A 12,643-nucleotide genomic window follows, 5' to 3' on the forward strand; every position below is an offset into this window, starting at 1 on the left:
GTTTCCCTTCTAAATGGTAGTGCTGTGTGAATTAATTTTGCCTGCATTATACGAATTGAAACCCTGACTTTCACTTGAGAGCAAGTTGTTTTTGCATTTTAGTGCCCCTTTAATTAAGTGTTTTTTTTAGTAACTTACACAGCTCTGCGCGGTTTTTCGTCACTGCTAGCAATTTTCGACATTCAGTGGGCATAAACCCTTACAATGTGAGTCTTATGAGAGACCATAGTGTCACCAAATTTTAGACTATTGACCTAGAATACGCCCTCTGCACATTTTTGCAGATTGTTCTGTGCTACTGCAGAAACTGCTTAAACAAAACATGCAGGAAAAAGCATTAGCTGTATTTAGAGCTTCAAAGTATTTATTGGGAAGCCAGTTTACATCAATGGCAGCAAGTTCCAACTGCAATTGCATATAATCTCTGACATTACACCACACAACACAAACTTCTTTGTAGTACTATCTCACTGATACAAGGTGCTTAAAGATAGCATCCCTGTTACAATAGCTCTTCTAGAAGCACAATAATCTCTAGGGGAGGATTTTGTGAGCACTTAGTAACTAAGCTGCAACAGTCCATGCATTAAGTAAACGGGAAGCATGACCCCCATGTAGTGACCAGTAGCAATGAACATGTAAAATTTAAAGGGGACGTCCTCCAGCTATGATTAGTATACAAGTACATTTCACAAGCTCCTTGTAAGAAGGTACTGGATAGCCAGAAAAAATGTGGAATGTTTAAGGAATCTTTCAGAGGTTAAAAAAAGCATGTCTTGAGGCATCAGAAATTTGAAACTTCTGCTAACAAATATAAAAGGTTTGCCTACATACATTGTACAGAACACAATGCCATGGTTCCAACATTAGCCACAGTACATATACTTGTGGCACTAACAGAGTGAACACGTGTTACCATCATCACCCAATTAGAAAATGCACATTTTTTTTAACAAAGAATTTGGTCCATGACAATAGTGCCCACCTCTGTAGCATCAAATTGCACAACCATTGTAATCTAATTCACCTGGCATACTAAGAGAGAAAAGTGTCACAATGCAGCAAAGTTGAAGAGTATTAACACAGTGGGCCCACTAACAGATAACACTATGCATGACTAGGTTTTAAGTATGCCACAACAAACATCCAGGGGATCCATTGTGAAGTGGTGTGCGTTGGAAGGATATTTCCTCAAATACTCCACTGCTGAATTAGTCAATACCATTTAACAAAATTGCAAACATTTTGCAATAACACATCTAAAATTAACCTGGCCTTACCCCTATCAACTGGATGATACATTTGTGCAGCTGTGCAAAGAGGGTAGTGAACATTTCATGGTTGTGATACGATCATGCCACTTCTGCCTCAGCAGGTACAAATCTCTGCTAAGCATTCTCAGCAATACAAAACTAACAGGAGTAGACTTTTATTCTCCGCGAGAAAGCAACCATAGGCTTAACTTAATACATTATTTCAACAGAAATCTGACTCATGATATCTGCTGATACATGCTATGGGAACAGACTGCAGATCACTACCTATATGACATATGTAACAGACTGACGCAAGTATGGCAGCATGACATGACAACGTGAAGCTAGAAGTGCTCTTGCAGCAAATCCGACAGGACCTTGGAAACCCCATCCTTGCTGCTGCGTATGGTGAGGCGGTACATCTGTGCCTGTCGATTGGGCTCCAAGCGCAACAGGGACCCGATCTGGAGGCTTCGTGTGTATACGATTCCAGCACAGACAAAGTTGTCTGGGTTGGGATCGATTCCCTCGAGTACCTGAAATCCAAAGCCCCGAAGACGGCTACGGGTGCCCTCTCCATCCATTGGGAGCGTTGCTTTGAAGATCTTTTGATCTTCTTGTCCTGGACTGCACAGGTTCTTCCAGCGGGAAAAAAATGACTCTGAATTCATGGCTGTTGGCTCGAGGAACTTGTTAAGAAAAACAGGAAGTTTGAGTGCAAACTGCTGTTGCACACCACAGTAGACAAACTGTACTGTCAAGCCTGGAGGTTCACAGAAGTCCTGGACACATTCCACATTGACCATCTGCTCCACTTGTGCTCCTGCATCCACAGTTGGTTCAACGGGTTTCACTTGCATCCCAAGGGCCTCACCTTCGTAGGTTAGGTTAGGTATGAAACGCTGAAACTGAGAACCAGTTTTGTTACCATAAAAGAGGCCTAGCCGACCAAGATTTTGTCTGTACTCTGCCTTTACTCCAATTTGCAGCAAGTCATTCTCAAACAGGATACCATTGTGCTTGCACACCAGTTTTCGAAGTCCCTCTTCGTTGGTGACAACAACTGCACTGCCACCAGGTGTTAATGTTGCACCATCTTCAAAAACGTCAACAAGGCAAGCTGTTGTTCCTGCTGGTGCTGGTGCCTGAGAAGGAGGTGGTGGGGCATCTAGGGACAAGCCCAACAAGTCTACTGTAGCAGCTGTTGTCCCATTGGCAGTGGCAGTGTCTGCAAGTAGGGGACCAGCTCGTAGGTTATCCTTATTGCTTGCATTGATTCCCTCTGTTACACCGGGCTTCTTCCGTTTAAGGATGGCCAAGATTGAAGACTCTCTCTCAGGGAATGGTGGCATCTCTTCAAGCACGGTGGCTAAGACGTCTGGTGAAGCAACCTGGCTCAAGTTAAGATACTCAACAGCACGCTGCTGAAGTTCAGAGTCTGCACAGCGTATGTTGTTGCTACTGCGGAGGATGCCCTGTATCTCTGGCTTGATTTCCGGGAACAAGTTTATGAACTTGATGTATGTTGTAAGCAATAGTGCTCGGGTGCTAGCAGAGCAAAGATGATACTTTGAATGGAGGAGCTGGAACTGAATGAGTGGGCTTGATCGCTGGTCTCCTGCAATAAGATTGCCAAATTCACCCAGGATGTATCCTGCTACCTTGACCATGTTCTCGTGGCAGGCAGGTGCTTGAAGTGCTTCAAACACTGTTTTGGCAGCATAGCCTTGAACATCTTCTCTGTTGATGACAATTTGGATGACTCTGTACCATACTTCTTCGCTCACATAATCTCCAGCAATTCGTATCAGGTTAAGTATGACATCTACGTACCAAGTGTAGTCAGAGGCATACTTCTCTGCAAGGATGGCCACCTTGAGGACCATCTCTTCCCGGATAGAGTAGTCTGCTGTCTCGAGATAAGCAAGCATCTCTGCCACAATTTCTTCTGCATTGGACTTGTCACACATAGCATAAAGGAGGTCCACAGCACGTTGTCTCACGCTGACGTCACGTTCTGTCTTGAGGGCATTAACAACTGTTTCCTGGTGCTTCTTCACGGCCTCATGAGAGAACTCCGAGGTGGCAAGCAGGCACATGCTCTCTAGGGCAAGGTACCTCAGATTAGTCTCACGATGCTGTAAAAACTGACCTAGCTGGTTGCAAGCACGAACCAGGAGATTGGGCTCTATAACAGCTCCAAGCCTGTCCATGTGGATGATAAGTGAAATAGCCTCAAAGAGTACAGCATTTTTTGCATTTGAGTGTTGCACCTTTTTAGACTTCGGTGGCTCCTGCGCTTTATTGAGGATCGTCTCGAGGCACTCGTTGAGGCGCCCGCGCACGCCAGGGTCATCGGGGGGCGGGTAATTCTGCAACAGACGTAAAAGCTTCATGCTCAACCACGGGGCCGGAACAAAATAGTAGGTGTAATCTTGCAAATCCGTGTAAGAAGCAGTCACAATGCGACTGAGTCTGGAAACGGCAAGAGAGACGCATCCCTTATACTCATCGGGATTTTTCTTCACGAGCGCATCGATGAGGCTAACGGCCGCCGTTACCACCCCCATATGCTGGTCGTTCAGGAGGTGGATGATGCGCGACGTCCATTCGCCGCTGGGTGTGATATCCGGCAGTGTTCTCAGGAGGCGAAGTAGGCACAGGGCTGCGCTCTGTTTTACTACGTCTATCGTATCACCGGACACCAAGAGCTTCGGTATTTCGCTTCCAAAAGTTTCTGCCATTTCGCGACTGCCGATGTTGGCAATACACTGCAATGCGAGGTTGACGTGAATTGGGTTGCGGGCGCACAGGTCATTCTTGATAGACTGTATAATGAGCCGCATCAACTCACTGTTTTCATTCAGCAACACAGAAATGAAGAGATATCCAATTTGCTTTTCGGAGTATTTGTTCGAACTAAGGAGGTTCACGGCCTCCATATGACCGAAGTCGATGTCATGACCAAGCAAAAATATGAACAGCAGCTTACATACGTATTTCTTCTTCTGGTATCCATCCAATGTTTTGTCGCCTTTAAACTTGGACCGTATGTTTGCTAACTCTTTGTTGATCCTCTTGATCTCAGCTTCTTTGCTTTTGCAGTTTCGGATGTCCGATATAAAAACTGCCAGCCCGCGTATTCCGTCTCCGCGCACCGCTGGCATTTTCTGTTCCTTTCAACGACCAGCTTCTCGCGTCAGAATAAATCGCATATATTACAAACCTAGTGACATGCAGTGGCTACGCACCGCGACTAGAAATGCCGAATCTCCACCTACTGTATGTCGCGTTGAGCTCCGCGGAAAGTCGGGAACGATGCGGTGATCAGTGTTGCCGGTTACGCCTCCCTTCTCTAATAGGCTATCAGGAGGCTGTGCGACCGTGCGGCTATGTTGGCACTGCCGGTGTACCCTGAAACTCAGCACGTACTTGGCCACTTGGTGCTCGTTGGTAACTTGGTACTAGATATTATTATGATTCGCGCAGTTTGAAGGTTTTTTTAAGTCGTTTAATTGCTTTTTTGGACTGTTTATTGCGCCGGATAAATATGAATGAATTCAAATTATTAGCAAACAAAGAGAACACCTGCCACAGAGGGCGCAAGTATTGATCCATCATGGCGTCAATTTAGGCGTCCAGAGGCCATCTTGCGGGGAATTCGGTGCTTCCTTCGTTATTTAATGGCTCACTTTTTAATTGATGCCTTAACTGGTACGTGACATTTACGTAGCATTATGTCGCCATTACCTTGTTTGTCGCAGTAATGGAACTTTCGCCATATGGATATTCATTGTGGTAGAGGGATGTTTTCGTTGGGTTCCGTGACATTTGATCGAACGTCGTTTGGTCGAAAGCCGTTTGATCGAACGCGGGACATTTGGTCGAAAACCATTTGATCGAACGCCGTTTGATCGAAACGGCAGCGGTCGTTTGATCGATTTTTTTAATTGGTACACTTGGAGTGTCGAAAATGACAAAAAAAAAAAAAAAAGACAAGGAAAAAAAAGCTTCAGTTCTAAAGCCTAAGGAACATTTAACTTTGTGTAATCTGCTTCCCCGTTAACACATTCCTCATGCTAACCCACTTTTTCGTGTCCAAAAAGCAGTACAAGGGCCAGGGTTGTTCACCCTTAACCCGTTGGACAACCGAATAGGTTTTTCCGCTCTGACACATAGTGACTAAACATGCTGTACTTGTTAATCCCCCAACCCCTTGTCAAATAATAATTGATGTCAAGTATTAAACATTTTGGCAAATGAATTAAAAAATAAGTAAATGACATTTTTGATGATGATTTATTCCCGTCGAATGTGAACAAATTTTAACAGTGTATTATTGTTTGTAATCAACTGACCACTGTACAGGAGAAAGAGCAGTTTCAGTTTATTTACTTTTCGCCTATGTGCAAGTGAACCTAAATTTAGTTCCTGCAACAGACATGTAACCGAAGAAGTCATTCGAAACCTAGACAAGATAAGCAGGGCAGCGGATCTTTGTAGTTTCTCTATTTCTTCGGATAGCGTGCATGTGTAGTGATTCCAGACTGCAGATGCATACTCTAAGGTCGAACTAAGGTTTTACATGCTGTTAATTTAATATCTCTCGTTGTACCATGGCGAAATTTCGTTCTGAGCACCCACAGATTTCGAGTGGCTTTGCACATATGACTATCCCGTTCCAGACCGTTCCCTTTAAATATGTCGCCAGCAATAAGAAGGGTGCCCAGAACAAGGATAGACTATCGGCTGCTCTCAACCTGGGGCAGCTTTCTTCAATATGTGTCCTACCGATTCGTAAATGACAAACGTCTGCAACTAACCAGTGGTCTCCCCTCTTCGGCCGCAAAAAGCAAAAAAGAAAAAAAAGAAGAAATAAAAAAAGCAGAGGACACTGATTGCCTGCTCCGTATGCTCGAGTCAAAAGTTACAGAAAAAGTGGTGGGGACAACACACTGCATGCAGCTTTGAATTCCCTTCGAACAAACGTCTTTCGAACAAACGGCGTCGATCAACCGGCTTTCGATCAAACGGCTTTCGACCAAGCGGCGTTCGATCAAACGCCTTCGATCAAACAGCGTTCGACCAAACGGCGTTCGACCAAATGGGCGGACACCTTTTCGTTGGTATAGCCCTAATTTATCTTTCGCTGTTGATGTGTAGACATGGATGTGGGGCTATGTGACCTTTTGACAGTAAAAAAATATTGTGAGTTCATTAGGTATTCAATTTCAGCACAAATTAAAGTTGGACAACTTTGTTCTTTCTTGACTCATTTGGGTGAAAAACACAGAAACCGACACATCATAACCTCGTGCTTTCCGTGTGCACAGTATCACAAGCACGGGGGGGAGGGGGTCACCATTGCAATTACGTTGCGACGGCTTTATGTATCATTGCCGACATAAGCCGTAAGGCGAAACGACAAAGGCCCCCTGTAGGGGGTGCACAGGAAGGGAGGATCTGGTCTCCAAACAATTGGGGATTGTAGGGGGTGGTGTATAAATTACTACATGTGCCCAAGCTCAGTACGCTTTGACACGGCAGTAATGCGTTCAGTGGTATAAAGTTTTCGAGCGTCAGATTGCCGTGTTATACGCAGTCTGCAGAATGAAGCAGTCAGGGGGAAAACCAGAAAAGTAATAAAAGGGATGATGACAGCGAACAGTCACAAAAACTCTCCAAGGATTGATGTGCAGTTAATTCGTTAACTGGATTTGGGGGGGGGGGGGGGGGGGGGGGGGGGGCTTTGAGCAGGGTGGGTACCCCTTGTGACGAGCAAGGATGATGCAACTCAGCTTAGGAACTATCAGACCGAATAGTATAATCATATGAGGCCAACCAGCTGGGGATGATGCATGTTTTTGGCATCCACATCCTAATGCTGCAACGTCAGTGCTGGAAATTTTTATGTCTCTTTCAGACAGTCTTTTTCATCAAAGGGTGTATTCAGTGACTCTGCATTTGTTTTTCTCTCTTTTTTTTAACTGGCACAAAACCTGGCATAGAGACGCTAGGGGTTTTTGAGTGCAAGGCAGTAAGAGCGTGCATGCTTCAGCATATGAAAGCGTTCCACTGCTGGATTAAAAAGCTTTAGTCTGGAACACATTGTGCAAACATACACTGAAAAGAAGAAAAAGACAAAAGTGCACACCATTTGGGAAACATCATGCTTTACTGAGAAGGCATTATGTAATGTCACTGTCAATAAATATTATGGAAATCCAAGAATGAGAATTGGAGACTTACTACTGAAGCATATGCTAGAAGCGAACTGGAAGTGCATCCCGAGTATAAGAGAAATTATGCATACAGAAATTTCAGCTTCCTTGCATAAAGCCCCTATCATATGCAGAGGTGTCATGCCTGTTTTAGAGCTGATAGATATACTGACCAGAGAAGTCCTAGTAAAGTCCCAATAGGAAGCTATCCATGTACAAAAAGATAGAAATTAGAAAATAATGAGTACCTTCCATCCAGGAACATAGCACTCACATTTGGTTGGCTTGCACTTCCTGGTAAACTTAAATGGGTCGTAATGTTTCAATACTCATGGCTAATTGCACCATATAAGAGTTTTTGCTGCATGCCAGGCTAATGAGTACAGCCTACTTCTCCTGTGCGATGTGACTAGTGACATAGGGAGCACAATGCTTTTTTGAACAACATTATTGGAGGAACAAGAGATTGTTCCTGCTGGTTCTTAGCTCCATGTGAACTCTCCCGGTGCGGTTAGTAGACTCTGACAGCTTCACTGGTGGAGTGAATGCTGTGATGTCACAACAGCATCAATTTAGGTGTTCCCATCTCTGATGTTCTGTGCAACTTATGCTACACTTTGCTGTAAAACTTGGATTGGAAGTCAATCCTTTTCGTCATGTGCCTGCTGCTTTCAACAAATCGAGAGAGAACGACATCATTCAAGGTTATGGTTGACTAGGAGCGTGCTATGCGGTAAAGTTCTGTTTTAAGAGTGTAGGGGGCCCGTTACAAAACCACTTGCCAGTTCATATATTAATTAACACATACATTAATTAGCTTTTTCAATTAAAAGAAAGAAATTGCTAGTCTCACTGCAGAAATAAAGTACACTGCCTGGGAAAACAAGAACAGCTTCCCTTTAGAAAAGCCATCAAGTGCGAGAAAAGTTAGTGATTTAAAGACAATCTTCCTCGATGTCCTGCAACCATAATTATGAATACCACATGCCTATTTCATTTCTTCTATTGGCGGTTCAGCTTATTTGTATTAATTAAAAAGTTAATATTTTTAATTGACTAATGGGCATATCTCTTTCTGCCACCAAAGGCTTCTTCTCACCTCAGTCTTTTTTTGAAAATTCATCTCACCTTAATATTTTCTTTGAAAAATTTATTCACCTCACCTGCTGTGTATAGACCAAGCTGTTTTAGCAGCTCCTGGAAGTGGCATCACCATACTTGATAGTCAAGTTTTTTTTTCCCCTCCTCGAAGGAACTTTATGCAAAATGGCAAGACTCCCGGAAAAATACCACCAATGTGTAAACTGTGCCTCATGGAGCTTGATGTCAGGAAAGCGCATGTAATTGTCAAACAAGAGCACAAGGTGTGACCTTATCTCTCTTGCCTTCAAGGGCAAAAGTGCTTCTGGCAAAGAAACAAAATGAACACCAAATCTGCTGTTTTTGGGGAACCATTTACTCTTGCTATATCTGCTCAATCCTATATTGCCCTTCATTGTAATTTAAAAAAAATCATGTGGTTTATAAAATTCTGATCATAGTTATTGTGGACACTTTGTACAGCTTGGGACAAAAGTTTACGGAACACTGGGGTGTCGCGTTTCTCCATTGGAGCGGCACCCTGGCAGCAAGCAGGAGTTGGACACGCATACTGAGAGATAGATTGAATAGCCAGTCACCCGTTTTTTATTCGATCTCTTCCTGAGAGCAGGGGGGTCGCTCCGATGAAGAAATACGTCAGTGCCATGTTCCGTGAACTTTTGTCCCAAGCTGTATATGTAGTAAACGTGTTGCAGTTGGTACAATGCTGTTATATCTCTGAGCCGAGAGGGGAAATTTCATGGAATGAGCTCCACACTCCTACTGCTCTTGTTTTTAGAAAAGAGGCAGAGAATAGATTCCCGAACATGCGTGCTTCAGAGAGATGTGTTTTGTGAATGTTATAAATTGGCAGTACACTTGCATATTAACTACCACAAAGTAGAATAGTTTGGTTGATGTGGGAAAATGTACAAAAAGTGGACTCTCATGGACTGGATGCATGACTCATAGTGCAAAGACAAAAGAAAAAGTTTTGTTAATGTTTCTCACTGTCATACCCGCAATGACAGCACTTCCTCCAAACTTTTCTTCTCTGGCTTCATGTGACATACTGTTGAACCATATGTGTAAACGTATAACTAATGTATGTATACTTTCCTATGCAGGGAATGTCCTGGATGCACAGGCAGTGTTAGCAGTGCAGCAACTCTTTGATGCAAATCAGGGAGTTAACAATGATAGAGGTAGGACAATGCTTCTGAGCGGTTTTAGAGACTGAGCATTTCTTCCTTGATCTTCTGCACATGCATGATCAGTGCATAAGCAGCATGATTTTGGAGTTAGGAAAGGAAGAAGTTGCCTCCCAGCTGACAGAGCTGTCTCTTGCAAGTTTGAATGTTTCTTACGACAATGTTTCTTGACACAGGGCAATGATTCTTTTCTGGCGGCTTTCCACATAGAGTACAATGAGTTCCTGTGTTTGTAATGAATTTTTTTATCTGTAAAAGAGTGACAGAGGTGACTCATAGCTCCAAGAAACACCATATTCACCGTGACTTTCTGGACCATCTGCAGTACAGATAAAAATGAGTTATGTACCATTTTATTAATTCACAGTGCTTCCAGATTATGCTTACCTTGTTGTTATATTCTATATGGAATATAAAGGGCACTCACATGAGTACAACAATACCTAAGAAAAATAACAAATTTCAGACAGCTTAAAATCTGTGCCAAAAGCCTGCCTTCATAATTGGATGTATTGTATGTGGGTCTGTGAACTACACATAGAAGAAAAATTGAAATTTGGTTTTCATTGGTTAAGCCACTGTGATTTTTGAGCCACTTGATCTCATGCGACACACACTGGATAACAAGTTACATCAACCATGACTACATGAACACACCATGGTGTGTGCGTGTTCTTTTGTGCTACAGATGTGTTTTATAATAATCTCGATAACTTCGCTGCCGGGTCGTTCCACATGAAGTGATCCAATCGCGTGGCTCGACCACCACAGATCTTGTTAATTTTTTTTTATTGGTTGACACTGTAGAGAAAACCAACGCTTAAACAATATTTTTGCCGAATTCGGAGACACTTTCACGTTAAGTGGCGCTAAACGTCTGAGGTTGACCTAAAAGTGAGGTGCCTTTGAAGGCTTCTTCTTGAAAAATGGCTAAAGGTATTATATCTCTGTAAACGTCAGAGTGGTCGTATTGATTGCTCTTTCATTCTGTATAAAGAGACTTTGGCAGACATTTTTTTTACAAACATGGAGCTCGTCACTTGGTGAACATGTGAAAAAAAAAAAAAAAATTCTCAGAATATAAAAGAAAGGTGAAGGAAAAAAAAAACTGAGCTTTGGCAGAATTGGGTAAATTAGCTGTATTGCTAGCTGAAAAAATCGATGTGGCCAACACGATACAAGCATTCTGTCAACACTAAAATGATGTTGAATGTGTCCACTTGCACATATAAAAAAAATTGGAGTGTACATTTTCTGTTCTTTTAGCAGTGGTTTTTTAAAATTTGTCTGCCTTTTCAGTTGACACTTTTCCGTTACACATGCCGATTTTCAGCACTTATAGCATCACAACGCTTAACAAATCAATATTGTTGTGTACTCGTCAACCTTTTCGGAGCATCTCGCACGTCTGAAGGCCGTCTTCAACTGCCCCTTGCCCGCACCTCCCCCAAATGTAATGTTGGTTGTGTTAGGTGGAGTCCGGTCAAAGAGGAGGTTGAGTTCAGTCAGTTCGTCAGTAGTCCACCGAAAGTAAGCGCAGGCTAGACAGAGTCACAAGCTTCGACCTTTCTTCCTCACAATATTACATCACATACATCATGTTTGAGGTGTCCACTGGACTTCTCAGAGGTCAATTTTAGTAAGTGGTGGCAACAAATGGACGCTGTAAAGATACCAGCGGTGTAATCCAGCTGGATATACTGCATCCAGTGACCGGCCAAGCTGCTCTCTCTATGTATTGACTGCCCACGATTGCCAGCTGTCCAGAACAATGAAAAGCTGCAGCGAATGTTGTAGTTCTTAGACACTATCACCTTCCAGCAGTGGGTGTCTGGTGACTGCGCATCGCTTGAAACATTTGTTGTTCCAAGTGAAGAATTTTGCCACAATCTTCTGCATGCACTGCAAGCCCCCAAGAGGCATCATTTCATAAGCTCATCGCAGTCTGTTTACCTGGAACTACTAAAAGCTGAACTTCCTCAGGATGAAGCTATCGTGCAACTTGACTTTTCGGGAAACTATGCCTTTCTTGCATAGATTTCCCCACAATCTTTCCCCCTTTTAGCTCTCCTTTTCCTTCTTTTTTTTTTTTGCCAGTAAATTCCCCCCCCCCCCCCCCCCCCCAAATCTTTCTACTGGAACACTTTGCAGGCGACAGTACACCCAAGAAAGTATATTTTAGAGACCCAACAAATGATGTATTTTATAACAACAACATTGTATTTTGATGTATTGATGTATTTTATTGCAACACTTGTCTTTCGTCGTTATATCGAAGTTGCATACCCACAACCATGACCTACTTAACAAGAGAGCGACCAGTTCACTTGACCCCCGTCCCAGCGCCGGCTTTTTTGTTTCACATGTCTGCCGCAGGAGCATTGGTGGCGCTAGCGACATTCCCTACTTCAGTGGGGTTATAGTGCTTATGCGGTAACTTTCTTCGCATCCGCGTCAGCTATTTGTTCCCTTTTTTCGACAAACATGTCGTAATCTTTACGCACCAAGCCGTCACGAAGACTGTCAGTTCACATGGGCATGGTTTATTCCGTACTGCCCTTTTTGCAGGGCAAGATGCCCCCTCGCGCGAAAAGCGAAAAGGTGTGCTGTCATCTGAGATATTTCTCTAAAAGCTTACAGTCCAACTGCGGTGACTTTTATGTTACCTCTTAAAATATTGTTAACATTATTTCCTTTTCGTTTTGAGCAAGTAGAAAAGATTTGCAACAACAATTCACTTTGGAGACGACGAGTCAGACCCACTTGTACAGTGATGGCACCAACTTTAAATTCATTTTAAATTTAAATAACGGCTTATAGAAGCGTATCGCCTCAGGAAGAGCAGCAGGAACTGCTGTTAGCCTATGGTCCAGGG

At 43.2% G+C, this 12,643-nt stretch overlaps 2 protein-coding genes across 3 annotated transcripts in view; one reads left to right on the forward strand and one right to left on the reverse strand.

The window, feature by feature from the left end:
* Positions 1-342: 342 nt before the first annotated feature.
* LOC135377923 (AP-2 complex subunit alpha-like) lies at positions 343-4,677 on the reverse strand. The gene has a single exon (XM_064610692.1). It carries the CDS (start codon positions 4,421-4,423, stop codon positions 1,601-1,603), a length of 2,823 nt encoding a protein of 940 aa, XP_064466762.1. The 5' UTR covers positions 4,424-4,677; the 3' UTR covers positions 343-1,600.
* A 184-nt stretch (positions 4,678-4,861) lies between these two features.
* Positions 4,862-12,643, forward strand: part of LOC135377924 (zinc finger protein 341-like) — a 28,052-nt gene continuing 20,270 nt past the window's right edge. For both annotated transcript variants that reach the window (XM_064610693.1, XM_064610694.1), the window contains exons 1-2: positions 4,862-4,970; positions 9,685-9,762. In XM_064610693.1, the coding sequence (XP_064466763.1) occupies positions 4,940-4,970; positions 9,685-9,762 (109 nt within the window). In that variant the 5' untranslated portion in view covers positions 4,862-4,939. The remainder of the gene's footprint in view (positions 4,971-9,684; positions 9,763-12,643) is intronic.

The sequence above is a fragment of the Ornithodoros turicata genome, chromosome 1 (genome assembly GCF_037126465.1).
Source record: "Ornithodoros turicata isolate Travis chromosome 1, ASM3712646v1, whole genome shotgun sequence".
Lineage (NCBI taxonomy): Eukaryota > Metazoa > Arthropoda > Arachnida > Ixodida > Argasidae > Ornithodoros > Ornithodoros turicata.